This window comes from Simochromis diagramma, unplaced genomic scaffold (assembly GCF_900408965.1).
Source record: "Simochromis diagramma unplaced genomic scaffold, fSimDia1.1 OVJJ01000602.1, whole genome shotgun sequence".
Taxonomy (NCBI): Eukaryota; Metazoa; Chordata; class Actinopteri; order Cichliformes; family Cichlidae; genus Simochromis; species Simochromis diagramma.
The window spans coordinates 14799412-14824214 of NW_024387040.1; the positions used below are offsets into that span (position 1 = coordinate 14799412).

At 40.5% G+C, this 24803-nt stretch overlaps 2 protein-coding genes across 2 annotated transcripts in view; one reads left to right on the plus strand and one right to left on the minus strand.

Moving 5' to 3' along the window:
• Positions 1-495: 495 nt before the first annotated feature.
• kbtbd2 (kelch repeat and BTB (POZ) domain containing 2) lies at positions 496-12455 on the plus strand. Its single transcript, XM_040043871.1, has 4 exons — positions 496-688; positions 3281-3838; positions 7532-7697; positions 7909-12455. The coding sequence occupies exons 2-4, from the start codon at positions 3666-3668 to the stop codon at positions 9466-9468; spliced, it is 1899 nt and encodes a 632-aa protein (XP_039899805.1). The 5' UTR covers positions 496-688; positions 3281-3665; the 3' UTR covers positions 9469-12455.
• Positions 12456-16285: 3830 nt separating this feature from the next.
• The window catches only part of avl9 (AVL9 homolog (S. cerevisiase)), a 28385-nt gene continuing 19867 nt past the window's right edge, over positions 16286-24803 (minus strand). Inside the window, exons 16-17 of the mRNA XM_040043878.1 lie at positions 19489-19577; positions 16286-17286 (exon numbers count right to left, since the gene is read on the minus strand). Coding sequence (XP_039899812.1) covers positions 17159-17286; positions 19489-19577 — 217 coding nt within the window. The 3' untranslated portion in view covers positions 16286-17158. The remainder of the gene's footprint in view (positions 17287-19488; positions 19578-24803) is intronic.

Sequence of the window (24803 nt, forward strand, 5' to 3'; positions counted from 1 at the left end):
TTAAACAAAAATCGAACAAAGTCAGTTAAGGAAAATATCGATTTTAAAAAGGGCTCAGAATAGGACAAAGAGATCATGGCTAATGAATACTAAAACTCACGAATAAATATGGTTAATATGATATCCTTTAAAAACGTTTTTTTGTTTTTGATTCTGTGTATTTATTTGCTTATTTGATTGTTTCTTTGTAGAGCCAAATCTTTGATTAAAAGCTTAATTCTAATGTCCCATAATTATTTGCCTATATATTTAGATCTGTAAGATTAATGAAAATTATATTATCTATTATTGTAAATATCAATAAAATACTAGGGTTTTATTGTTAAGTGTTAATAAATAAATGTTTTTAATAAATAAGAATGCAGGGGACTTTGCTCTTGTCGGTGGTTCTAAAATAAATGTCCATAATTGTTTTTCTCAGGTGCAGTGTCTGTCTCAGTCCTGCAGGGGTCGCTGTTTGTCTCTTCATCAGAGGACGCAGCTCGCTTGATTCCGGCGCAGGCGCAGTATCCTCTGTTGGCCTCTTGTCTTGGAGGCGCTTATGATGAGTTAAAAGGTTGTCCGCTGCTCGGACCTTCCACACAGCTACTCAGCGTCTCAGCTCGGCACGGGGAGATCACTGCACGCCTTCTGTTGATGGGAAGAGATCCCGTGACGGTTTAGTGTGTGGATCCTGCTAAGGTTTACAGTAAGCTAAATTTTTGTTGTTTTTTAGGCGTTCTGCGCGAGAAGTGGCTCAGCTTATTTAGCTCTTTTAGCAGCTAGCCTAGCAGTTTGTGTTTGTGTGCGTGTTAGCAACATGACCACTCTCGTTAGCTACTGCTATAACGCCCTTTTTTCATAGCAGCTTCTTTGCTGAGTTGATGATATTATATCCGTGATTTTCTAACTATAACTGCCGGCTCATCCTTCTCGCTAGCTAACTGGTAAGGTACACCGGAACTACGAAGCTAATGGGGAAGCTATAGTTGCTAACTTGCCGCGGGTGACTACTTGAGCCAGTGATATAACGTTACATAGAGGCTAGATGTCTAGCTACCGTAATCAACAGATGGGGGACCACCTCTGTGGAGGTACACGTAAGAAACATAGCCCCATGGTGTTTGCCAACTTCAACATCTGGCTAACGGCTCCATGTTTTAGACAGCACCGGGGTTTGTTTTGGACGTGGTGGAACGTGCTAACGAAGCTAGCAGTCCAGTTTCAGTGTGGTCCGAAAAATGTTTGGCCGGACTGAAAAAAAAAAAAAATCTCAGTATTTATCTGCAGGATAACCTGTTAGCAGGCTGTGAGGCTGACTGCGTCCTCGGTGGCTGGTTGGCTGCGTAAAAAGTACGTTTTCCGAGGTGTTGCTTGCAGATTGGGCCCGCATTAAGTGGTAGAAACCCTGTAGACGCATAAATGTGGATGGAGTTGTATCAATCTTGACAGTTGACAGCTGTTAATAAAGATAGATAGATGATCTTAGAGTCTGCATCAGCAGAGTGATTTTCCGCGGTGTGTGGAACGTGCTAGTAAATTGCACCGATGCATAACCCCGAATCCGTTAGCCTGCAGACTGATGTAACACATGTTAGGTAAAGATTATTAGCGGGTTTTTTTTTCTTTTCTTAATAACATCACCTTTGCGGCTTATACTCCAAGGTAGATTTTCATAGACCTGGGTGAGGTTGAGGTTCAAGACAGGTGACTAATTGGAGCTGGAAAACCCCTGCTTCAGTGTGGCTTAGTAAGGCTTTTTTTTTTTTTTTTTTTTTTTTTTTTCTGGCAAAATGTGGTGACCCATCTTCCTTGCTTCTTGGCACTGCTACTGGTGATGTAACTGCATATAGAACATTTTTTAAAACATTGTTATTTCCTGAGGATTTTCACTCATTTTTTTTTTTTTTTTTTTTTTTAATTGACAGCTGTGAACAAAGGTGAAATGAGATCAGATCAGGCAAAATGGTTTGGTGATTATTGAGAGTGCTTTAAAATCCAGAATCTCTTTAAGGTATTAGGTAGAGTTAGGATCTGGTGACTGGTGAAGACTTTAACGCACTCATCTAACTATTCGGTGACCCTTGAGGTCTGTACCGTAAACCAGTTGATCTTATCCAGATAACATCAGAGTTAAACTTGGGTTTCCTGTGACGGTGGTTTACTTTAGGATTGTGTTAGGAAGGGCGTTTGGTGTAAAAACTCTGCTACATAAAAGTTAGGAGCCTGTGGTAACCCCTTGCACCAATGGAGAAGCCATGCTGTACACCAGCAAACAACAAAACGTGTCTTTTGTGACTGCTACACCTGGAGTTACAAAGGGACTGTTAAAAATGGACACATTGTAGCCTTTCAAAAACAATTTTACAAAAAAAAACCTGTGAATCCATGTAATTCAGATGCTGTCTTGTTTCTTAGAAGGGTTTTGGGTAGTTTCTAGCCAGGCTGTTTTTTTGGCTTTTTCCTACTATTTCCAGTTCCAGTGCGATACACATGCTTGGCTTTGGGCATTTGTCGATGTTGAGTAGCAATTCGATACCAGTGTTAAATTAAATTGAGTGACTGGGAATCTTTTTGTAAGCTAATATCAGACTAGTTGCACTCTCTCTAGTTTTGTAATATAACATTTCTATCCAGCCCAATCTTTTGAGTCAGACCAATATTCAATGCAAATATTAGCTCCATGCATCTCTTGTTGTTTCATCGCCTAAGTCACTAAACAGTGATTGCATATTTTTGTGAATTTTGGGGTGTAATTATTTACCATCTTCACCATCATCCTGTCATATCACCAAATCGCTTCATACAACAGAATTTAGTGTGGGAAACAGTGCCTTTGCACAAAAAATAAAAACCATTACAGATTTTGAAACCTATGTTTCTCGGGTAGCGAATCGGGTGGGGATATTTTCCAGTGTTAACCTTTCCCACCCAGCAGGAAATGGTGTGCTTCAACTGATAATACTCTTTAGTGTGAGATCACACAGACTGCGCAGGTTAAAGACAAACTAATGTCAGCGTTATTTGCGCTCTCACTGAAGAGCTCCTCAGAATTCAAGGCTGCAGTGCATGTGGGAAAACGGCTGTACTCGCTGACCAGCTGCCAGTGCAGTTTCTGGACGAGAGGGTGAAGTGAGTGCTAAGACTCTGACAGGAAATGCAATTTTTTTTCAGGGTGTTCAATGCTCAGACAACCTAAAGAAAATCAGAGGAATGTAAAGAGTTTGTAGATTTCTTATTTTCCTTTACTGCTGGTTTCTCTGCATGTGAGACTCACGCTTCCTTTTTTCTTTTTTTACAGACAAGCACTGATGTAGCAGCTCGCTCTCTCTCTACCTCCACTCCCCAGTGCCTCACTGCATGACCTCAGACAACAAATAGGAAGCCCACAAGGGGGAAACAGCCCGTTCCTCAACCCGGACCCCCTTCCTCTGGACGCCTCGTGGTAATGCTCAGCTTTTGGCACATCTCTAGCAGAAGGAGCAACAGATATTTTTCGACATAGGTGTTGTACGCCTCCACTTGGGCTTGGGGAGTCATTAAAGAGTTGGCCCCTGCCCACTCCCCCTTCCCCATTTATCCTCTTGAATCTTTAAGATTGTAACTTTTTCTCCTGGTTGGCTGGAGTCCGGTTCTGCCGGCTGCGTTACTTTTCAAAACTGGGGCGGGATTCATGGGATGCGACCATGTCGGATCTCAGTGAGCGCAGGCCGGTCAACACGGACTACGCTGTCTCCCTGCTGGAGCAGCTCAAGTTCTTCTATGAACAGAAGTTACTGACTGACGTTGTGCTGCTGGTGGAGGACACGGAGTTCCCGTGTCACAAGATGGTCCTGGCCACGTGTAGCTCCTATTTCAGGTGAGTGCACCTCACGGGGATGGAATAACTCGCGTTGTGCGCGTCTGCTTTTAACAGCCTCGGGCTGCTTGTGACTCTAAATGCGAAGAGATGTATGCATGCTGTCTTTATGTAGCCTGGTGAGGTCTGTGGGCGCTCACCTCCCTCAGTTTTAATGAATAATGCATCTTGTAGTAGAGCAAGCGTTACCTGCTCTATACAAAACAAGTGGATGGGGTTACTTGAGTGCTGGAATGTCCTCTACACCAGTTGAGGGTTTGACATAGCCAGGGGGAAAGTTTGTCAAGCAAGCACAAGCTAAAGGAAGTCAAATTCCTTGTTTGTGTGAACGAACTTGGCCAAAAAAAAGATGATTCTGATTAACGAAAGTGTGGTAATTAAAATGAAGAGGCTCATCGTGGTGGTATTAAAAATATGAAGGAAGCCATGTTTTTGAGACGCCGTCTTATTGAAATGCATGCTGTCATCAGGACTAGACAGCATGCATTTTAAAAATAGGTGAGTATTGACTGTAAAATGCATTTTAGTGTCCACCTGTTCGACAGAAGTAGTCTGTTTTATCAACAAAAACGTTTTTTTGGGCAGCAGTTTCTGATTAAAGCCTTCACCAGGAAGACAGGTGTAAAAGATGGTCTGCTTGAGCCCAAACTAAGGGACTGAACTGCTCTGGTCTGCACTATGTACCACGGCCGAGCTAAAAGGGAAGGAGCCAACATGTAGCCCGGGACAGACACAGATGGAGGCAGAGAGTTGATGCTGATGAACCAGTAAAGATGATGTAGCTGTCAGCAGAGATGGAGACAATCTAGACAATTTCTAGAGTTGACAGTAGCAGTGCTCATGACTGTATTTAAAGTCAAACATTGGAAAGTTAAAAAGTTTGCAAGACCCCATAAATCAAACCACCTGCTCAGCTAACTCAAACATTAGGAGATGCATGTCTTCAATTTCTCACACGGTGACAAACCTGCAGAAGTAAGAACAGGTTAAAATAAAGCTGCAAGCAGTGATGATTGTCGAGGCGTATCCAGCAAGTATGTGGATGTCTTTAGCCATGGATTCTACTTGGATGTTGGACAAACAAAACTTGCTAGGTGGTTTTGGATACCCCCTCATTATGTGTTTAACCTGCAGTGGCAGTGTTATGTGCATGTTTATCACGTTGTCCAGATTTCCTATTGCTACTAGGAATCGCAGTAACTGAGAATTATTACTGGCACATACATGGCTGTTATCACACGTAGTGCCTGTAGTGATCAAAATTGTTTGATTTGATAAATCATTTCCTGCTTTTTCTTCTTCTCTCGTCATTTTTCAAATCAACTGGAAGAGAATGAATTTAAAGAGAAACTCCACCGTGAACCAGGGTTTGAGTGGTGAATTTTTAGAGGAGTGTTGGCCATTTACAGAAGTTGCATCAATAACTCTACATGGATTCGGTGCAGAAATAGAAATTGAGCCTTTTGCCTGATTGTTGATGTTAAGCTAAGTTCAGTGATAAGGTAGGTAGATGCTGGTTTTGAACCTGCTTTGTGGTACGGGCACTGAAATATTTATGCATGCATGGGGAAAAAATGAAGCAAACATATCACTCAAAGCCCCCCGAGGCCTCATTTGTCCACACCACATTGCATGATAAAGAGTGTGCAGTGTAGTGAATAAGATTCTGTGCATGATGGGAGCTCCTGCAGCATTTGAACACACCATCTACCTCCTTCCTGTCTCATTGCATGCACTCCAAGAAAAACCTCCCATCAATTCAGACCTCTCACAACCGTTTCCCATGCAGTCGTTATCTGGTGTGAACATGGGAAATGTTTCCCCTTCGGGGTGTAGAGGTGTCGCAGCACTTTCTCTATAAAGTGGAGCCTATTCCTCCTCTTTCTCTCCACGCATGCCTCTCTTCAAGGAATGGAGGGCGTCTGTGCAGAGCGCTTGTGTTTATAGGGGGAAAGTCTGGTCACGTAGGTCCTGGTGAAAGATGGAGAGCAAAAAGTGGGGAAACAAGGGAGGTGGGGGTGTGCAGGGGTATGCCTGCAGGATTGCGTAATACAGGCTGGCAGGTTTGGTCGCTGTTGTGATCAGCACACAGACACACAGCCCCCAAAAGCCAGTGTTCAGGTGGGCAGGCAGTTCTTTCTTTTTCATACAGTGATTGCTTTGAAAAATAAAAATTAGAGCAGCATGTTGTAGTCAGCTGTTTATCACCCTTGAACAACATTCAACAGTGCTCACCACAATGTCAAAAAGCTGATATATTCAAGAACAAAGGGCTTCAAATCCTCAAACCAGTGACTGCGAATTATCTTCCGGATGTTTTTTAGAGCAGGGGATTCTCTGGATTTTAAGTGGGCATAAGGAAATGAAGTGTTAGTGCTTTCGGCCTCCCCAAAATAGTAGTTGTGCAGTAATACACGGTGCCTCTGAACACTCTGTATCTAGCACAGAATCCAAATAAATGTAAATTACCATCTCAAGCCACTAACTGTTCCTCAGATTTGTAAATCTGAATGAACTGATGCAGTAAAGAGGCTCTGATTCACGCCAGCTGCCGATGAATGACAACATGGCAGCGTGGGCATCCCACCGAGGCTGCTGATGCAATGTGGGGGTTGGAGACTACCAGCCAGGTGCTGGGTGTTGCTTGTCGCCTTTTGTCATCTGGTATTAGTGAAACAAGCTTATTAGTGTTCAACAAGACAGCAGTAACATCTGTGATGCTGCAGTGTTTACCACAGATTATGAACTCCAATACAAAGAGTTGAAGCTGTTTTGTCAAAGGTACTTGGTGAAAATAACTTAAGCTGGTCTGCTCTTCAGCCTTGGTGACTTCATGTAAAAATACATGAAGTAGGTTGGAGTGATGCTCCAGAGCAGAGGCAGCCCAAGGTGATGAAGTTGGAGGAAACTCAGCTGACCTGAAATTCTCATTGATGTTCTTGTAGGTCACGGTATCTTTAATGTGACTTTTGGATAAGTTGGTCTTCATATAATTTTATAATATAAAGATGCATGACATAACACAACCAGTTGTTAGTTAGTGTTACCCAGCATGCATGTGCCGTTACTGGTGTAAGAAATGGTTTGTTTCACCGATTTGTGTCTCAGGATGTTTGCCCTGTTAAACAGGATCAGTTTTGGATTAATAATTGTTTTCATATTAATGACTCACGATTAGAACCTGACAGATGGATAAAGAATTATCAGTCCTGTGTTTCAGTCAGACATAATTTGAACAGAAATGTTAAAATGAGGTGACAAACTTACTTTAAAGTGAAGCCTTTGTGTGGGAAATGCTGAACTTAGTTCTGACATTTTATACAGATATTAAGAAGTCAGTAATAAATGGGTGTCATATTAGTATGTTAGATAACTGGCAGCTATAATGCCAGAGTTACCTGTAGAAAGAGAGGAAAGTACAAACTGGATAAAGCAGGCTCCTCTCCATCAGAGCTCATTGTATCTGTTATCTTCCTCTGAGTTATGATTAAGATGGTGTGGAAAATGTTTTCTGTTCATTTTTTTTTTATTTATTTATTTATTTAAATTGGGTGATGCATATGATTTAAAATTTCATATCTTCATGAACACCAGTGAACCTCAGTTGACATGAGATCTCGCTGTTTCACTTCCTCTTACATCGGCTGCTGCGTTGACTGTCGTCTCACTGTTGTTCCGGTCTTTCACTCGCAGGGCAATGTTCATGAGCGGCCTCAGCGAGAGCACGCAAACCCACGTCCACTTGAGGAACGTGGACGCGGCCACCCTGCAGATCATCATCACGTACGCCTATACGGGCAACCTGGCCATCAGCGACAGCACAGTAGAGCCACTCTACGAGACCGCCTGCTTCCTGCAGGTCAGTGCAGTGAAGGACAAAGAAAAGGAACAACCTGTGCTATTTCTCTGTGCCAAAGAGCTCTGTTGTTGATCTAAATTTGTATCAATCCGCCACTGAAAGTAGTGCTCTGGTAGTGGCCTCGATAAATTCTATCCTTATTTTGTATCTTTAAAGATAAGAATATGAAGAAGACTAAAACTAAAGACACATCCTTTATTCTCCTGTTTAGGTTGAGGATGTCTTGCTGCAGTGCAGAGACTACCTGGTGAAGAAGATCAACGCTGAGAATTGCGTCCGCATGCTGAGCATCGGTGACCTCTACAGCTGTAGTGAGCTGAAGCAGAGCGCCAAGCGCATGGTGGAGCACAAGTTCCCCAAAGTGTACCGACAGGAGACCTTCCTCCAGCTGTCCCACGAGCTGCTCATAGACATCCTGAGCAGTGACAACCTCAACGTCGAAAAAGAGGAGACTGTGCGCGAGGCTGCTATGCTGTGGTTGGAGTATAATATGGAGGCACGGTCACAGCACCTGTCCTCGGTTCTGAGTCAGATTCGCATAGATGCACTGTCTGAGGTGACCCAGCGCGCCTGGTTCCAGGGTCTGCCGCCTAACGACAAGTCTGTGGTGGTTCAGGGCCTCTACAAATCCATGCCCAAGTTCTTCAAGCCACGGTTAGGCATGACTAAGGAGGAGATGCTGATCTTCATGGAGGCCATGTCAGAAACCCACAGTGACGGTTATGTATTTTCCTCGAACGTGCCTACTACAGTAGTGTGTTACAGCCCACAGGCGGAGAAGGTGTACAAGCTGTGCAATCCCCCGGGAGACCTGCAGAAGGTGGGCACGCTTGTGACTCCTGATAATGACGTGTTCATCGCTGGTGGGCAGATCCCTCTCAAAAACTCAATCTCCAACCATGGCAAGAGTGGCAAGTTACAGGCGGTGTTCCGCTCAGTCGATAGTTTCTTCTGGTTTGATGCCCAGCAAAACTCCTGGGTGCCCAAAACCCCCATGCTGTGTGCTCGAATCAAACCCACGCTGGTCTACTGCGACGGCTTCATCTATGCAATCGGAGGGGATAATGTCGGAGGAGAGCTGAATAAACGCACAGTGGAGCGCTACGACTGCGAGAAGGACGAGTGGACCATGATGAGCCCCCTACCCTTCGCCTGGAACTGGAGCACCTCGGTGGTGGCGCATAACTGCATATACGTCATGACCCACGATTTGATGTACTGCTACCTGCCACGAGCCGACACCTGGATGGAGATGGCCATGCGCAAGACGAGCCGCTGTTTTGCATCTGCAGCCGCCTTCGGCGACCTCATCTTCTACATCGGCGGGCTCCACGTTGTCAGCAACTCCGGCATCCGTCTGCCAACGAGCACCATTGACGGCTCCTCAGTTACTGTGGAGATTTATGATGTCAAGAAGAATGAGTGGCGTCTGGCGGCGAATATCCCTGCCAAGCGCTACTCCGACCCGTGCGTGCGGGCCGTGGTGCTGCTCAACTCGCTCTGCATTTTCATGCGTGAAACCCACATGAACGAGCGTGCCAAGTATGCCATCTATCAGTATGACGTGGAGCTCGACCGTTGGTTCCTGCGGCAGCCCGTGTCGGAACGTGTGCTCTGGGATCTAGGCAAGGACTTCCGCTGTGCGGTGGGGAAGCTGTATCCCTCCTGTTTGGAGGAATCCCCCTGGAAACCCCCAACATACCTCTTCTCCCCCGATGGCGCAGAGGAGTTCGAGGTGGACGGTGAGCTGGTGGCCCTCCCTAACGTATAGCTCATAAGCACCCCTCCCCTATCTCTCCGTCTAAAGCAGGAGACTATATTACCAAGGAATAAACAATAAGGGGAGGGGGCTCATTGGAACTCTAGAAAACAAAAGGGTTTGACTTTCTGTATTGTAGAGGGAGCTCTGGACTTCAGAGGCTGTTGCTGATGAGCAGCCCAAAACAAGTTTGGAGCAACAACAAAAAAACGCCCCCTCAAAATTACTAATCTTAAAAAAATGTTTTCCCCGTGTTCTTTTGGTTTCTTATTTTTCTTTTTTTGCCAGTGAAATGTGTTTAGATTTTCCTACATTTGTCATACTGTTCCAACTAGAGCCCGACCGATATCAGCTGGTGCCCAATTGGCACGTGTCTTGTCCGATATTTTTCTACGAACGTAACACAAAAAACAAAGTTTGAGGTCATTCAGGCGTCCAAGCAACTCAGACTCCAGTGTTTCCTGCAGATTTCGTTTCTGTTTGTGGTGGTCACGTTCTGAAATGAGTAAAAAAAAATATTACTGTTTTATAAGGTGCTCCTCTGCAGTTTTCAATTGCTGTGGTCTCTGTGATAAATAACAGTGCAATATATTCAGCTGCCTCTCCGGTGAGTCTCTCATCACTCGGTTTGGACAGCTGCTGACCAGTGCCAGCAGGTGTCCAAATCTACCACAGGGGGAAAGGCTGGAGAGGCAAGGACCACCACAACAGTGAGCCAGCCATGAGGGAAACATGAGGTGGGAAGGGAGTGGGCTTTGAAAATAAGAGCGTTTAAATTTGTGGAAGTTATTTTGCCCATGTCTGCATGAGAAACACTGGACTCATGGTTTACATTCACTCAGCACTGTCAGCAGCACATGTAGCAGAGTAGGAATCACAGCTTTGAAACGTGGTCAGGCAATCGGCGATCTGCCTCCAAAAGTAATTTTAACCATGATAAATAATGAGAACAATCTGAAATGCTCCAGGTTTGTATCTCCACCGATCAGCCACAACGTTAAAGCTGATCTTTTATTTATTTTTCCTTCCAATGATGGTTATTTCAAGCCACTGTACACACTGATATTCACTGGGAACTATTCAGTATTATACCACTGTTCATAACAGTTGTAACACAGTTTGTTTTGTTTCAGTTTCACTTGGCGAAGTTTGCTCTGCACCTCATTTTCGTTTACTCTTTGGAGGTTTCTGGTCGTTTCAAGGCACGATGCACTCTTATAATCACTGGGAATTACTCAACACAGTTTGTTAGTTTCACCTGGCGGAGTTTGTGTCAAATCTCATTTTCGTTTACGTTGACAGCCGTTAAGTCACCGCTGGCTTTTCGTGCTTCGTTGTGTGCAGCAGCCTCTAGGTCCATTACTGCCACTCACTGGTAGGAGACACACATCACATCACTTTAGCTTTGGTGTTATAACTTATCCTAAAATCATGATCATAGTTCTCTTTGCAGTACAATGCAGTGGTGTCAAAGCTGTTTGATCTTCAGGCAGGTGGTTCTAATATTGTGGCTGATTAGTGTGGGTGTGTATATACACAATTTTTAATTTAAAAAAAAAAAAAAAAAAAGAGCATCCACACCAAAAGATCCAGCGTCGTTCAGGCTCTAGTTCCTACAATATGATAATCTAAACGTCAGCAGATGCAGATGATGATGAGGATAATGATGCACTTGTAAATCTACTCAAATGTCAATGGCAACTGTACCAAAATTACCCCCCAAAGCCCCTTATTAGATTGTTGCTTCCCCCTCTCTCCGCTCCTGTTCTTTTCCTCCCTCTTCTCTCATTACTGATGAAGGAATACTCTGCAGAAAATCTGGCTTTACAGCATGAGAACCTCAGTTTGATCCACTTTAACATTTTTCTTTTGCTCTGTGCAAAAGAAGCTGATTTCAGACGTTAAGTTAACATAGTTAAAGTCGGTCAAAAGTGAGTGTAGAGTGCAAAAGTGTAGAAAAGCAGCAGTTCTCCCCATTTGATTGTTAAAACAGAAAATGTTTGACTCTTAATTTAAAAAAAAGAGTTGTATTAGATTTTAACTGCGTCATTCTCTGCTTTCAGCTTTTATAAGATTTGCTGCTTTTCTTTAACTTTTTTGCAGAGGTAATGAAATAGTTTCTAATCTAAGAGTTTAAGCTTACATCTTCAAATTTCAGTAACACTGGTTTACTTTTTTTTTTTTTCTCTCTCTCTTGCAGTCACAAAGCAGGTGAAGTTTAATTTCCAGCAGAGTTTTCCTTTTTCAAAAAACAGGATCACTTATTTCCTCAAAAGGCCTGCAGACGAGGGAAGCAGAGGCTGCGGTTTTTGGGGAAAGGCCAGAGAGGCTGTTTTTAAAAGCGAGAGAGAGAGAGGGTGACTGCAGGTTCAGCCACCCGTCGCCTCTCCTCCCTCACCTCTCTGTCCTCTGCCCTCACGCCGCCGCTGCCTGTTCCTCGAGTTGGTTTGCACACCGGTCTTCCACACAGCCAGCAGTCAACGCCTCACTCGATCTGCCGTGACACGATCGTGACACTTTGTTTTTCTCCAACACACAACTCCATTCACAGTACAAACAGGTTTCTGGCTCATCATCTTTTTAAGTTTTTGTTTCTTATTTCCAAGCTGCTGAAATATATAAAATGTATAATAGAATATCTATTTTTCATATGTTTAAAAGAAAACTGTTCTAGTGTGGGGAAATAACCAGGTCTATTTTGTATTAGGTTGTTTTTTTTTTTTTTTTGTTTTTTTTTTTTCTTCTTTTAAATTAATATCAGACTTTACTGTAGTGTGATTGTGGGGTTTTGTTTTTTTTTTCTTTTCCCCTATTGAATTACATTTTCCGAAGTGAATATCGAGGAATCTTGCTGCTGATTGGTTGTGAGAGGAGCGGGCTGGCCTTGGGATTTTTTTTGCTAAGGAAACTGTCCCGCCAACCACTAGCAGAAGTGGAGAGGGGCGGGGTTAGAGGAGGGAAGGGGTCTTCCTCCTACTTTTTTTTTTTTTTTTTTTTTTTTTTTTTTCTAAAAAACATGAGCACAGGTGCTTCATGACGAACCTTACTAGCATGTTTGGCTGCATCATATTCCTTTGGCACTGTATTTTGAATGAACGTTAATTTATTAAAAAACATACCAAAAACGTTCCTGAAAGTAGACTCCCTGTTTGTTTATTTATTTGTTATACAATTTTTGAAAAATAGGTGCTAGATGAAGAAATCTAAAAATAATGCACGTTTTTGAAATTCTTTGCTGTGGGGTTTCGGCACCTTGAAACAATGAGGTATTCAGTGTAAAATAATGCAAAATGCTGTCAAGCAAGTTTATCTTTCATGCCTGGCATTGCTGAAATACTTTTTCAAGAAGTCAAAGTGTCTTGCTTACACCCCTACATACTGTTTATTCTGGTTCATGTGACAGACGTTAGTGAAGTTGCAGTTGCTGCTAAATACAGAAACTGAGCGAGGAAATACAGAGTTGCTGCCTAGGAAAGAGCAGGGCATTTTACATCCAAAGGTACAGCTCTATGTGGAGAATAAAAATTTATTTTTTTTATTTATTGTTTTTTCTTAGCGATGGAAAAAGACGTGTAGGGGTGGACAGGAGAAAAACAAGCGAGTGCTGTTTGGAGCTGTACATGTGGAACTTCCTTTAAAACAAATGCTAAACAGCTGAGTGGAGGTCAAACTGTGTAAACTTTACAGTAATGGATGGTGGTTTGATGGATGTAATCAAATTCTCCACTCAACTGTGTAGCATTTGTTTTGAAGGATGTTCCACACGTACAGCTCCAAAAGGTAGAATTGATCAAATTCTTTTATCCTGTATAGGTGTGAAGGCATAAATATGCATGCAACACGTTTGTATATTATATTGGTGAAGCCATCAATACCATTAAATGGAAACAACACCAGGCTGCAGACACGAAATCGAGAAACAAAATAGTTTCTGTCAAATTGCTCAGATTTACTTTCCCGTTAACGTTAGTCACAGTAGAAAAATGGGATGGAGACCAAAAGCAAAATGTTGCAACTTCAGTTGTTGTTTCAAAGACTGGGACCAGATCTGCAACCAGTCAGTTGCTGCCTCCGAAGCAGTTTTGGTGCTTTGAAGTGGTGATAAAATAGCAACGAGACTGAGTCAGTCTGCTATCAGTCTGCAACTGAATGCAGTCTTTGAGATTATACAGTGGTTGTGATAAATTAATTGCAAATCTCTTGCCATCTATTTCACATTAACAACTTACATAGAGTAAAGCCAAAACCTTCGAGATCTGAAAGAAGTTCTTCCACAAATAGTGACACAGTTGCTGCACAACAGCAGGGTCGGGTGCGGCCAATTTGAAAAGTGAAGCTGGTCAAGTGATGTCTGCTAGGCTTCACCTCAGCGAACTTGAGTGAATAAGCTGGAATTCTCCTCGTTTGTCCTTTTGATGCCTTATCGCTCCAAAAATGGTCAAAACAGTAATGTTGAGGCTTACCCAACAGCACTAAGTTTGGACAAATTTGTCATTTAGTTTACTTTTTGAAATTATCTGAACCCAATATGTCGCATTAGAAAGATTCTAATACACAACCACCACTGAGGATGGTGAGAAATGAGTCTGGAGAAAGGTTTTGAAAGTGGAAACATGCTGTCATTTGTGAAATAGTTGGGTAATAACTGAACTGAAAACACAAACATCGACGTTTATGTACCAGAAACGGAACTAAGGGTTTTCTCTTTAGATTTCTGCTAATCATTAGGCATCATTTAAAAACATAAATCAGTTCCCCTGAAGGAGGGATTCGGTGGGTGTGAATTTCTGATTGTCTCTGGGTAAAGCCACATGCAAGGTCGTCGGGTTCATGAGTTCCGTTATGCCAGCGTGCAGTTGTCGGACAACACTGTGCTGTGTTTTTGTCGAGCCATGTGGTGCTGCCACCACAACAACAGCCCCCCCTCTCTCACTCACACACACCAGCGCTTTTTTTTTTGTGTGTAGGTGGGGTGGGGGACTAACCTACATTTGTTCCCAGACAAAAACCCAGAGGGATAAAGGAAAATAAATGCTCCCGTGTATGCTAAAAATAAAAGTCTGGTGGGTTTTTGTTTTGATTGTTTAATACAGCAATATAGTTAACCCGATGTCCTTCTCCAATACATTAAAAGCATCTGTCAAGAAAATAATCTGAATCTGAATTCATAATACATTCATATATATATATATATATATATATACTTAAATACAAAATGAAAATATATCATTAGAGGATTTAAAAAAGCAGCTTTTCTTTACAGTTAGCAATTTAACATACTTAATTCTAAATCAAAACACCAGAAAATGAGTCAATGTCCAAAGAAGCGTGAAGAAGAAAACAAAAACTGTAAAACTGGACTGGACAGAGCATGCTCACTGGACCACTTTTAATCCAACAGTTGTTGAGTATTTGTAGCATGGAGGGAAAAGATCCTTCAAGCACCTCAAAATTACAGTTATACAAGGTAAAGATCCATAAAAAGAAGATATAACAGCTGCTTTGTGCAAATACACAGTGGTCCACAGACTGGGACTTTTTCCAGTGTTGTTACAACAAAACATGGATAGTCGTGGGACAAGTTACACAAGAAATAAATAAGTTGTCTGCTTTACCATCTTCAAATATACTTTTTAAAATATATTTATGCATGTATACTGACAGTAAAGTACAAAAAGGCTTAGGTAAGGGATTACAATACCCTGTCAAACACAGCTGGGTTTCATCACAATCAGACATTAGGTTCACAAGGATTTCTGTAATAACATTGTGGTGTTATCATAACAGCGTGTTTGGGATTTGGAATTTTAATGTTTATGTAGGAGTCAATCAAATCTAGAGCTATGACTAATCAAGTAATGTCAACTGAAAAGAATTATTCAATTTGATACCGTTTTTAATTACATATTTCCACAAAACAGACAAAATGTAAATCAAATAAAAACATTTACATGTAAAAATAATTGATACTAAACAATACAGTGGACTCAGTTTAAAAAAAGGCTTCCCATTTTCTCCTTTTTGACTCCTTCCTGTTATTGTCTAAAATAAAATTATTATTTTATTTCTCCTCACCAAAATATCCTGGAACAGCCAAATTAAGCCAGTTTAAGTAACATTGGTGGGTTTTTTACGCCAGCTTTTTCTTTAGCTGTTACCTAGCTAAAGCTAACATTTGCCATTAAAAAAAAAAAAGTTGTTTTTCTGGTAACAGCAGCAAAAAAATTCAAACAAAGTTAACTGGTTAACTTCATTTAAATGGTCACATCAAACCAACATTTCTCTTTGTAACATTAGTGTCTTATGGTCATGTTAATAGTCTTCACATATTAGTTCCTACATTTGCAAAGATTTTAAAGATTTAAAGGTCCATAAACTTTAAGTCATAAACACAATGTTGTTATCACAACGACTTAGAAGTCTGAAGTTCCATCTGAAAGGAAAGAAATCTGAAATTTAATTTTACATTTACAATTACATTTTTTAACTTGTAAGCTAGTTGAAAAGTAAAGTAACATTAGCCAATTTTCTTGTGTGTTTTAGTTTGGGAGGGGACGACGACTTTTGCTTAAAAAAAAAAAATGTTAGACTCATCTTATTAAATTCTTCTCTTTTTAAAAACAATATTAAAAAAAAAATGTCAATCATTTTAACTGCATGTTTTCTAGGAAAGCTTGTTTCTGACTTTTTTACTATCCATAAATTAAAATTTCAGGTTAGCTTCTAGAGAGGAGTCAACATTTGAAGTTGGGTATCTAATAATTTTAACTTAAAAGTAAATCAAAATTTTTAAATAATACAGAAATTTTAACTTACTTTTCATTGGCTATGTTTGTTTGTTTGTTATTTGTTTAAAAAAAATCAAGCAATCAATAATGTTCCTTATAATACTCTTTTTCTCAAGCTAGCTAAAAAGTAGCATTAGCTTGCTAAATTTGATGATGTTAGCGACTATTATAAAGAAGTTTTTGTTTTGATTTTTTCATTTAAAATCAGTCCTGTTAAATTAAAAATGATAATTCTGATTCATTACCACTTGATTTGCTCTTGTAAGTGATATGTTATATTTCACGCTATTACTGCATTAACCACAATGTTACCACAGGGGACGGGTAAACGGGATCCAGACTGCATTTAAAATGTGTACCATTAAAACTTTCAAGGGACCACAGATCATGCTTTTCCATTCAATGCTGTGACTTATGTTTTCTATATATATTTTACTTAATGTCATTTCTCAGCAAAATAGTCACCTTTTTAGACAAACTGTATAAATATGCAGCACAGAGTGAACACTGCAAACCCCAGAACAGCATCTCTAGTGTCTCACAGGAAAGCATCCAGCAATACAAACGGCAGCAGTGAGAAAGAGGCGGTCAGACATAATAATGCAACCTGCTGAATTTTCTGGCTTTGATGAAAAGCAGTGGCAGTCTCTGCCTCACAGTGGTTATGGACTGTACAGGTAACTCAAAGGCAGTGTCTGCCTCCTTGTCTGGGATGCGCCCCGCAAATATGATGCTGGAAAAAAGTGCCAGAAACACCAACTTATGGCTGTATATTTCAGATGGCTCTCATTTGATTTTGAATAGAGATTTACTATCCTTCATGAAACTAGCGCTCACTCTGTCGGCCCCCAAGCTTCACAATCAGAGGATGACACAGAAACAGAGTCAATGAGGATTTCCGGGGGTGTCCGTTGTCACGGTTTGACTGCAGTGGCAGGTTCAGGACAGGCTGGGGTGGATGCTGGTGCCGGCTGAGCCAATGTGGAGAACCAGGTGGACATGGCCGTCTTGGCGCTGGTCAATGCTCCTCCCACTGACTGACCTGAGAGTGGAAAATAGAGAATTTCACTTTACTTTTTTGTTTTTCCTACAGTGACACCAGAACGAATTCTTACAGTAGACATTTGATTACTTAATAAGGGCAAAGTCATGGTTACAGCTAGGTCTGTAAGTGTTTCTACAGTCTTTTATAAAACTTCATTCAGTTTGGTATTTAAACACTTAAAAGCATGCTGTGTTTGACAGAGATCAGGTAACTAAGTCTGAAGAATACTCAATTTCTTTACCCTTTAGAAACTCTTGGGTTGCTTTTGCGGTTTGCTTTGGTTCATTATCACTTTGTACTTTACTGCTTGGTGTTTACCTTACAATATAAATTCCCTTGAGAGCTACTCTTGTGGTAATTTGGCAATACATAAATAAAAGAAAGCTGAAATTGAAGTGAAGGTTCCATTTCCTGGTTCCATGCCATAAGTCAGGGGTGGGGGAACTCCAGGCCTCAAGGGCCGCAAGTTTTAGATGTGTGTTTGATCCAACACAGCTGATTTAAATGGCTAAATTACCTCCTTAACATGTCGTGAAGCTCTCCAGAGGCCTGTTGATGAACTAATCATTTGATTCAGGTGTGTTGAACCAGGGTGATATCTAAAGGACACTGGCCCTTGAAAGCCTGGAGCTCCCCACTCCTGCCATAAGTCTTTCAAGTCTTATGTGGCGTTCCTGTTTTTGAGTGTAACTGGTGTTTTTTTGCCCCTTGTTGTCAACTTTCTGTATTTATATTTGCCTTTGACAATGATATGCATACCTCCTCAAAAGTGCTTCATTTGGTTGTATTTTGTAAAAGGTTTTTCTGAACCATGGAATTCCGTGATCATCCACTTCAGTGGTTTTCCAGGCCTTTTGGTGTTGCTGAGCCAGCCCGTCTGCTTTTTAGGAATGTGCCGCATTGTTGGATCTCTCTAATAGATTTATTTTTCAGCCTAATGATGGTCTACTTCACTTGTACGGTCATCTCTTTGGGGCTCAAACTGAAAGCTGAATTAAAGCTCAAAGTTTGCACTTTAACCCTCTGGGGTCGCTGGACGCGCCGGCGCGTCAAAAATCACATGACCAATTTAAGACGAAACAGCTACAAGATGCAGCACGTCAGAGTCTCCATTTCAACTTGGGTCGAAAGTGCAGACTTCAAACTATATACCAGTTTTTGAATTGTGTCAATGGGCCACGTAAAACCAGAGTTATGATAAAAAATACACGCGATGTTTTTTTCTGAGCAAAACAGTGGCGTTTACAGCAGGAAGAACGGTAAAAACGGTGTCTCCTTCCCTATTGGTGTTAGAGTTTACCATGTCAGCCAATCAAAAAAAAATGATATGACAACATGTGACACTTGGATGTTTAGGGAGAAGTTTTTAGGAGTGACACCCGCAATGGAAAGCGGGCGAGCGAAAGACAGAGAGAGAGCGAGTTTTCATATGTGAGACATTAGTGACGTTTAGCGTGTTTGGAGGCTGTAGTTAGTTTGTTGTGTAGTTATTGTTTTGTATTGTGTGTCAGTTATACTGCTGAACGTCACATTTGCTCTAAAAAAGACGTCAAAGGCAGATTCCAGTGTAAACGCTGTTCACGCATGGAAAACTGGACTCATGCACCTCCTGCTGTCAGACCTGCAGGGTTTAGGCCTTTGATGTTCTATTCTGTCTTATACTGAACACAAACTACATTTCTTGGACTGGCACAAATAATTTGTGTGCCTTCTTATTTGATGCAGCACACCTGATTGTTCTGTAAATAGATTTAAAATGGTTATATAAAAAACGCACGCTGCATTTTTAGGTAAATAGTACCATATAACTTTGTTGTTTGCAAAACTTGTGCATAATTTTTAGAATTGTACAATTTCTATTTGCACTTCAAGTTATGAAAATGATTCGTTAAACATGTTTGTGGGTTTTACAGTAAAAAATATAACTTTTTTCTACTCGGATTTTGAATTTTTTGTCTGAATTTAAATCAACTGTGCTAATATAGTATACTAAAATGAAAAAAGAACTCAAATTTCAGATATTTGAGGTTGTGCTGAAAATGATACCAAACAAGGCAAGAAAAACTTATTTTAAAGGTGAAATATAGAGGTAAAATCAAATGTAGTCAAAAACGGCCAATTATACCCTGGACCCCAGAGAGTTAATGACATGTTGACTGGTAACAGTCTGATCTGGGTTTAACTGAGCAGCTGCCTTACCGACTGCCTTCCCAGTCTGGACTACACTGCGACTGGTTGTCATCATGGCGTTTCCGATCTTCTTCCCTCGCTCGCTGTTCTGCACCGAGCTGCAAAGAGAAAACAAAAGGTTCACAAACGCCCAGAACAAGCAGTCTCTATTTTCATCTCCCTGTCTACAATCTGACACTAAAGGAATTCTTCCTCCTTTCCAGGAAAGAAACCACATAAACGTGCTGTTGCTAAATGTTGCACAAACCTGTTAAGGAGGATTATGTAACAGCAAAGAGGCTGAGCATCAGTCACAGGTGGTGAATGTGATGATCGGAGCTGACCCAACAGCGGAAACAAGACGACTAAGTTTCACAACAAATGTAGGGCTAAATGCGGCCGCGCCTAGCTTTATCTGAACAGCAGCTTGGCGCGAATCCAGCACACAACCTTTCACGCGGATCCCCGCTGACCTGACATTCAGCAGGAATCTCACTCCTGCATCATCTGGGCAAACAGCGGCGTAGTTAAAAAAGACGATGGGGATATATGTCAGCAGCTGCAGAGAGCAGACGTCCGTCACTCAAGCCTCTAATCAGCCGTTATTTCATCTGAACATAAACTCACTGTCAAGTTTACTACACGTGAAAATCAAACCAGAGGCCCGCAACGCCGAGGTTTGGGATGCACTTACAAGTGATGTGATTACATCACTGGATTTCAACACGCTCACATATGTTCTGTGAGCCAACAAGTCTCAATTTGTCTTATTTATGTTTATGTTATGTTAAATAAAATGCTTGAGGAAAACAAGAAAATCTTTAAGACAGAGAATTTAATGAATATGAAGGCAGGGTCTCGCTTTTATTCTCCATATTTATGGCCATATTTAACCTAAAAGACTGCGATTCAGACTACAAGTCTGCAGGGACTTATTAAAAAAGGTTTTTATAAAACTTTTCATCCTCATATAACCGATTTTTTCCCCCCAAAATGTGTGACTTCTTTCCCGTCACAAAATCGTGACTTTCTTCCTCAATAATTTGTTACTTTTTTATGCTTCACTTGACTTCTTTCTCTTCTAAAGTTTGAGGGTTTTTTAGTTTTTATGTCTTAATAATGATAAATTTGCATTCTGGGAATTTTTCTTGTCCATCTTTGGTTTATTTATTAACTCATTTTTAAAAAAGTTCAAATATGTGAGTTTCTTTTCCCTCATAAATTTGTGACATTTCTGTAATATAACCCATCCTCTCCCGGGAGCTTCCTCCCTTTTTTTGGCCCTATTATGTCATGTGTAATACACATCAAAAGGCAGAGAAAATAAACTAAATCAATGCAATAACTGTGAATATTAAAGCAAACATTCAAGATTTCCACTAAGAAAAACTGCTGCCAAGATTCAGAGTGGCTCTGAGAGGCCTGCAGGATGTAAAGTCTACATATGAAACCTAAAACCAAACAGAAAATGAGACGTGTGCGTAGTGCCATCATTCCTTCAAACCACACAGAGCCAGAGTAGCATCGACGTGACACCGCTCTCCGCAGAAGCGGAGCAGAGCGTCAACTTTGCGGCATCTTGGAGTCAGACGGCAGCGCCCTGCAGCGCCGTCGCCTGCAAGTGGATCTGCCAAACAAGCTGCGGTTGCTAAGCCCATGTTGCTAGGATCAATAATCCAGCTTTGTGGCTGCTCATTTCCTCGGCAGGAACCTCTCCTCGCTGTGCTTCTTTTTGGCTAAAGTAGAGGATCTGCTGACGGACAATCCCAGCGGGGCAGTTGGGTCACGCAAGTTAAAGCAACCGAATATAAGTGAGTGTAGAAGTTTCCTAAACGAATAAAAGAAAAGAAAATCTGTTTGTTTTATATTTTCAGCACCCCATTTGTTACCATCACCGACTCAACAGTGCCACCAGTAGTCAAATAAAAAAATAAAAATAAAAAAAATCTGCAAAGCTTGCAAAATTAGCAGCTGTCTTTAATGTTTGGATGGTTGTTGTTGTTTAATCATCTTTTGTATAGGACTGTATTGCAGCACATTGTTCCCAGGGTTTCTTGGAGACCATATTTAGTATAAATCTAGAAAAATAAAATATATCAGTAAGAGTAAAATATATGAGTAAGGGACAAAAGCACCATTAGTTTATTTATTTTGGTCTTGCAAACGTCCCTGTTAACAAGGCTTATCCTGATGTAAGTGTCTAACGCCCATTAGCACTGCTAACAATTCCTGTCATGTTGGATTTGAGACTATTTTAAACATTCTGACACTAAACAAAGCTTTTTTTAAACTTAATCCATATAATCTCCTTTACATGAATGTGGGTTAATTTACCATCACAGTCGTCTGTTGACATGTGCTGTTATGACAATTTCTTATGGTCAAAATGTGTCCGAACAATAATTTCACAACTTTTACATTCGTTTCATGTAGAGAAATTGTGGAAATATGCGGTTCCTTTGTTTTGATATTATCGGCTTTGATTTCATATTAACAAGAAAGTATTCCTGTAGAAAATATGATGTAAAATTTAAACTTTTTAAAGCCTTAACCATGAAATAATTGCAAAAAGAAACATTTTTTGAGAACTGAGTGTTTATTGAACCTTCCGATTGGTCTTTAAAATAAATTAAATATTAATTTGCATATATGAGTGTTCATTTGTATCATATTTGCCACAGCGGGCATTTTTTGTAAGTTAATAATTACAAAATATATTGTGGAATTTATTTTGGTTTTTCAGTGGGGGAAAAGAAAAGCCAGAACACGATTTGCTTTAAAGGGTTCGTTTTGAATTTGTCACTTTTTCCTTATAAAATTCGTTACTTCTTTCTCACAAATTTTGAAACAAAAGAAGAAACCTGTGATTTCTTTCCTCGTAAGTCTGTGGCTTTCACCTTGAGAATTTCTGGCATTTTCCTTTTTTTTCCCCCCCCCTTCCAGGAAAATTTTGCAATTTTTCAGTTAAAAAAAACAAAACAAACAAAACACTTTCTTTTTTTTTTTTTAATTTGAGAATTTGTTACTTTTTCCTTGCAAATTTGTCTTTTTTTGTTAATTTGTTCCTTGTTTGGTACATGAACAACTGAATTCCTAATAGGTCACAAGTGATCCCATCTGGTTATTTTTAGCCTGGTCGCTTGAGGGTTAAGGATGGCTCTTGACACTGGTTTAGTGGTTTATGTTTATTCATTACACATGATTAAGTAAACCTACTTAAGCTCTTAAAGCTCACATATGATCAGAAATACATCAAAATTAGAGGAGTATTATTTTAATACTAATGAACAAGATCCAGAACCACGGTTTTAAATGTTTTGCTCGAGATGAACTGCAGCACTGGAAAAAAATCTTAACTTTGAATGTGTTCAGGGGAAATCTGGGTGAAATAATGGAAACTTTGTGGCTCACATGTAAACCTGCCACCCAGTTTCACACTGGTTTCCAGAAAGCCCAGAGCGTCTGTGTGCACTCTCCATCGAGCTGAGTGACCCAAAAAAACAGCTCCTTATATAGCAGAGCGCGGTACGCCAACAGTAAAGAATCAGTGTGTGTGTGCGTGTCTCTGCAGCCGTGCAGCTCATCACATGACTCTGTTTTCTGAGAGCATCTCTGCCACCGGCTGCTTTTTGTCCAATGCTGATGACAAGGGGACATGAAAAGAGTTGGCCTTTAGTAGCCCCCTCCTGGCGCTTCAATAATACACATGCAACACAGCACATTCACAAGGAAGTCAAGCGTGGCACTGAGTCTTTCTCTTTCTTTAATCCAGTGATGAGCTGAGTGGAGTGCACAGACTCAGCCTTCTTTTAAACTTTCCCAAGCAGTGGGATACATCAGGCTCGTCACCGTCTGCCCCACTAACCCCAGTCCCCCCCTCTTCCCCAGCCGTGATGTCTCAAGTTGCAGTAAAACAGCTCTGTGTTTACCGATGCAGGGAAACACAGGGGGAGAGCTTTCTGCTGATTCTCCAGCTGATGAGAAGCACCAAGGCAGCTCTTTGGGGTCAAGAGAATGTCCCGAGACTGACGGACACCAAATAAATAAATAAAAGGTCACCGATGACACATGTTACTAAAGAAAACACAACAAGCTTTCTTGGTATGATAGAACATTTTAATATGCTGTTTTATTGGCTGGTGTGACTCATAGTTGTCTTGGCCGATACAACGCAGCAGGTTGCAAAACACTTGTGACTTCTAATCTACTGATTCATGTTTCTCAATACAAATTGTCCTCCTGTTTTTATTTATTTATTTATTTTAAATCTTTTATGCCTGCACATGAATTTCCACTCCTTATTTTTCTGACTGAGCACAATTTTTCAGCTGCACAGTCTCATATGTGCTGATATATGTTCACAAAATGAATATTTTCTACAATTAAAAAGGAGAAACAGGAAGTTGGGGGGGATTGGGTGGTGAAGTGTTCACACGGTTCACACCAAAGACCAGAGTTTGCGTCATTTATGTCAGAGGTTTTTGCATTTCTACTTGAAGTTCCCAAGTTAAAATACTAAAAATTATTAAACATCGTCATAATGCTACGTTTTCTGTGGAAAAAAAGAAGATTTTGAAGACTTTGTTATGTTTATAAAAAAGTACAGCGCATACTACTCATTTTAAAGCTCTGTTTTCTTGGTTGCCATGGTGATACTAAAGCATCTGGACAACATGTGTCCTGCAGAAACTAAATATACTTCCTATTGGAAGTTTTTATTTCGCAATAAATAAATAAATAAATAAATAAATAAATAAATAAATATAATGACACAATATGTTCTCACAAACACAAACAATCATCCTGTTTTTTTGTGACTATTTTAATTTTTTGCTTTGGCTTCTTTATACTTAATATTTTATATTGCATGTGTAAAAATACTCGTTCAGTGTTTCTATTGTGTTTGTTTTTATTTATTTTCTACTAAAAGACAACTCTCGCGCATTCTTGATTCAATAACTGTAATACATCGGTGACCTTTCTCATCCTATTTAGTGTCACTTGATATTTGATTCTGATGTCTTTACGGAAATAAACAGTTGCAAAGATTTTGTTCATAGTAAACGGAGATGTTCACAAATCTAAATATAGCAGCCGTACTGGAAGCGCTCCAGAGGTTAACGGGAACGTGATCCTAATCGGGACACCTGCCAAATTTAAATCAAGTCATTTCTATGGGCCGATTACCGGAACATCTTCCTGCGCAGTCTGCAGAGTCACTGCTCCGATTCTCAAAAAGTATTTTAAAAATTATTCAATCATTTATGATTTTTTTTAAACTGCAAAATATGTTTTATTATATTTAATGAATTTTAATTTGAAATTTTGCTAATTTTACATTATTT

Excerpts from the sequence above, each read along its gene's own strand:
- kbtbd2 (XM_040043871.1), top strand. The coding sequence starts at position 3,666 with ATGTCGGATCTCAGTGAGCGCAGGCCGGTCAACACGGACTACGCTGTC. Across the intron at positions 3,839-7,531 it reads ACGTGTAGCTCCTATTTCAG|GGCAATGTTCATGAGCGGCC; the intron begins GTGAGTGCACCT and ends TTTCACTCGCAG. Across the intron at positions 7,698-7,908 it reads AGACCGCCTGCTTCCTGCAG|GTTGAGGATGTCTTGCTGCA; the intron begins GTCAGTGCAGTG and ends TCTCCTGTTTAG.